This window comes from Rhagoletis pomonella, unplaced genomic scaffold (genome assembly GCF_013731165.1).
Source record: "Rhagoletis pomonella isolate Grant_MI unplaced genomic scaffold, Rhpom_1.0 Rhpom_scaffold_07809, whole genome shotgun sequence".
Taxonomy (NCBI): Eukaryota; Metazoa; Arthropoda; class Insecta; order Diptera; family Tephritidae; genus Rhagoletis; species Rhagoletis pomonella.
The window spans coordinates 4,956-7,635 of record NW_023466337.1 but is presented as its reverse complement, the minus strand read 5'-3'; the positions used below and the strand labels follow the sequence as shown (position 1 = coordinate 7,635).

Here is a 2,680-nt window from a genome sequence, read left to right as displayed (position 1 = left end):
GGTGAGGTTTGTATGCTAAACTTAACCCTAAAATGCAGGCCTAAACATGCCGCCCGCCTTGCAGGATCGCTGCAATATAAAATAAACTAATTCATTAATCCAAAATTCAAAAATTCAAATGACATATCACAATTCAATAAATTCATTTTTGTTTAAATGCTAACTAGTCGGCCTCTTCTTCAGCTCCAGCCATAGGGGGTTGCTCCTGATATGACCCATCCGAATATCGTATTCTGCGCGGCTGGTCTAGTGGGTGTCGCGGGCATCAAACCGGGACGCAAACTTACCGCATATGCGTCGGCTCCCAATACCATTGATATCGCACTCGAGCGGTAAAAGGCTGGATCGGCTAAGCGCAGATTGTCGAATTCGCCCGCCACACGCGCGTCGACTGTGCGCTCTGGGGCGGTTCGCGTCAGGCTTGGTAATACCCTTGCCCGGATCTCTAACCTCTCATTCCACCCTTTCAGGGTTAAAGTGCAATGGTCACTTCCGCAGCGTGGTAATGCGTGCAACCTCCGCGCGAGGGCTCTCGCGATTGTCGATTCAGGTTGCCCTGGGTCGACGATGGCCCGAACAGACTGGCTTCTTCCCCTGGACATCACTCTTAGCAGCACCGTAGGAATGAGGACAGATGAGCCCTGAGCACGTCGGACGGATCCACGAATTCGCTCTCGGGCGTCTCTCATACCCCGGCGATGCCGCGGTTGCGGATTACGTCTTCGTTGTCGAGACTGTCGATGCCTTTTTTTCGTTGACCTGGCGGGGTGCTGTATCGCCGACCGGATACCCGACAGAGGTGGTCTGAGTATCGGTGGCTCGATCGTGTCAGGCGAACCTTCATTCACTTGCTGGATGTCTTCATCGCTGACATCTATTTCCAGTACCTCCTCACTGGACTCCGTCAATGCCCGAGCACGGTATGGGCGGGGTTGCCGTCTTCGCCGACCGTCCGTCACGTTGAGGTCGAGTGGCACGTCTTCCTCACGTCTGGGAGTTTCCCACAGATGGAGCAGACTGTGGTGCCGTTCTCGGCAGCGGTCGCAGTTGCGCGTTGACGGACAGCTACTGGCCATATGACGTGACGACAGGCAGTTAGCACAGTGGCGACACAGGAGGACAGCACGCAGTCTCTCCTCGGGCTCCATTCGACGAAGCTGGCGGCAGAATTGCAAACGGTGGTTCTGCTTGCAGATAGGGCATCGATGCTGCTTTTGAGTAGCGTTGTTGTTGGCTCGAACCATAGTGTAAAATTTTTCTGGAAAGAAAAGAACTCGTTAATTTGGGTTTACTAACGGCAGTCGCACTAATTTCACGATTGGTCGCGTAATTATGCCTCGCGTTGTACGTATTTCTACGACTCGCACGCGTTTATCTTGACCTAAAAAAACCTTAACAACTCTGCCAAGTCGCCATTCATTCGGGGGTAGGTTATCCTCTTTGATAACCACGAAATCATCGACTTCGATGTCTCGTTGGGGGTGTTGCCACTTGACTCTCTTGTGTAGGTATTCCTCTTTCCATCGCCGGCAAAATCCTTGATGAATTGCCTTGATCTTTTGCCATCGGTTTACGATTGACAGCGGGTTCCCGTTAATTTCTGGTTCGGCAATCGCGAGTAACGGGGTGCCAATCAGAAAATGTCCTGGTGTGAGGGGTTCTGTGGATTCGGGGTTGTCGGAAAGCGGACTAATTGGTCGCGAATTTAGGCAGGCTTCGATCTTTGCTAGCAAAGTGGAGAACTCCTCCATTGTAAAACGCATGGTATTCGCCACTTTACGGAAGTGGGTTTTAAAACTCTTCACTCCTGCTTCCCACAGCCCTCCCATATGTGGGGCTCCCGGTGGTATGAAGTGCCAGTCGATTTCTTGATGAGCAAACGACTGGGTGGTTAGGCGGGAAATTTCGGCTACAAAGTTTCGGAAGTCCTGCCTTAATGCTTTATTAGCTCCTACAAAATTCGTACCGTTGTCCGAGTACACACTCCGAGGGCAACCGCGCCTTGCCACAAACCTTGAAAATGCCGCTAGAAAGGTGGAAGTCGATAGATCGCTCGTTGCTTCCAGGTGTATTGCCTTCGTCGCGAAGCACACGAAAACGCAAACATATCCCTTGGTTATAAGACACGCTCTGCTGGTATAGTTTTTTATCTCGAACGGCCCGGTAAAATCCAGGCCAGTATTGGTGAAGGGCCGGGAAATCTCCGTTCGTTCACGTGGGAGTGCTGCCATAAGTTGCTCTCGTGTCTTTTTTCTGTAAATAAGGCAAACTTTACAATTATGTATAACGCTTTTTACTAAATTTTTCATCCGTATGATCCAAAATTCTGCTCTCAGAAGTCTCAGCATGAGTTGATTTCCTCCATGCAGGGAAATCAGATGTGAGAATCTGACTAAAAGTCGAGAAAATTGGCAATCGTACGGCAAAATCACTGGATAGCGTTCATTATATGGCAACTCCGCTAGAGCCAGTCTCCCTCCAACTCTCATGATTCCATTTCTATCGAGAAAGGGATTGAGAGCGTTGAGTGGACTCTTTACCCCCACTGGGCTTGATGCCTCAAGTGCCTGGTATTCGGTGGAATAGCATCGCTTCTGCGCTAAGAGAATCAAGCGCATTTTTACCTGGCGGATTTCATCGGAAGTCACTTGGGTCGTTTCCTCTCGCTGGATCAATTTGT

General features: G+C 50.3%; 1 protein-coding gene across 1 annotated transcript; it reads right to left on the bottom strand.

The window, feature by feature from the left end:
* Window positions 1-1,497, bottom strand: LOC118755887 (the record flags this gene model as incomplete). The annotated part of the gene is given in 1 exon segment (XM_036490690.1): window positions 1-1,497. A coding segment is annotated over 1 exon segment (1,065 nt). The 5' UTR covers window positions 1,245-1,497.
* Window positions 1,498-2,680: the final 1,183 nt, after the last annotated feature.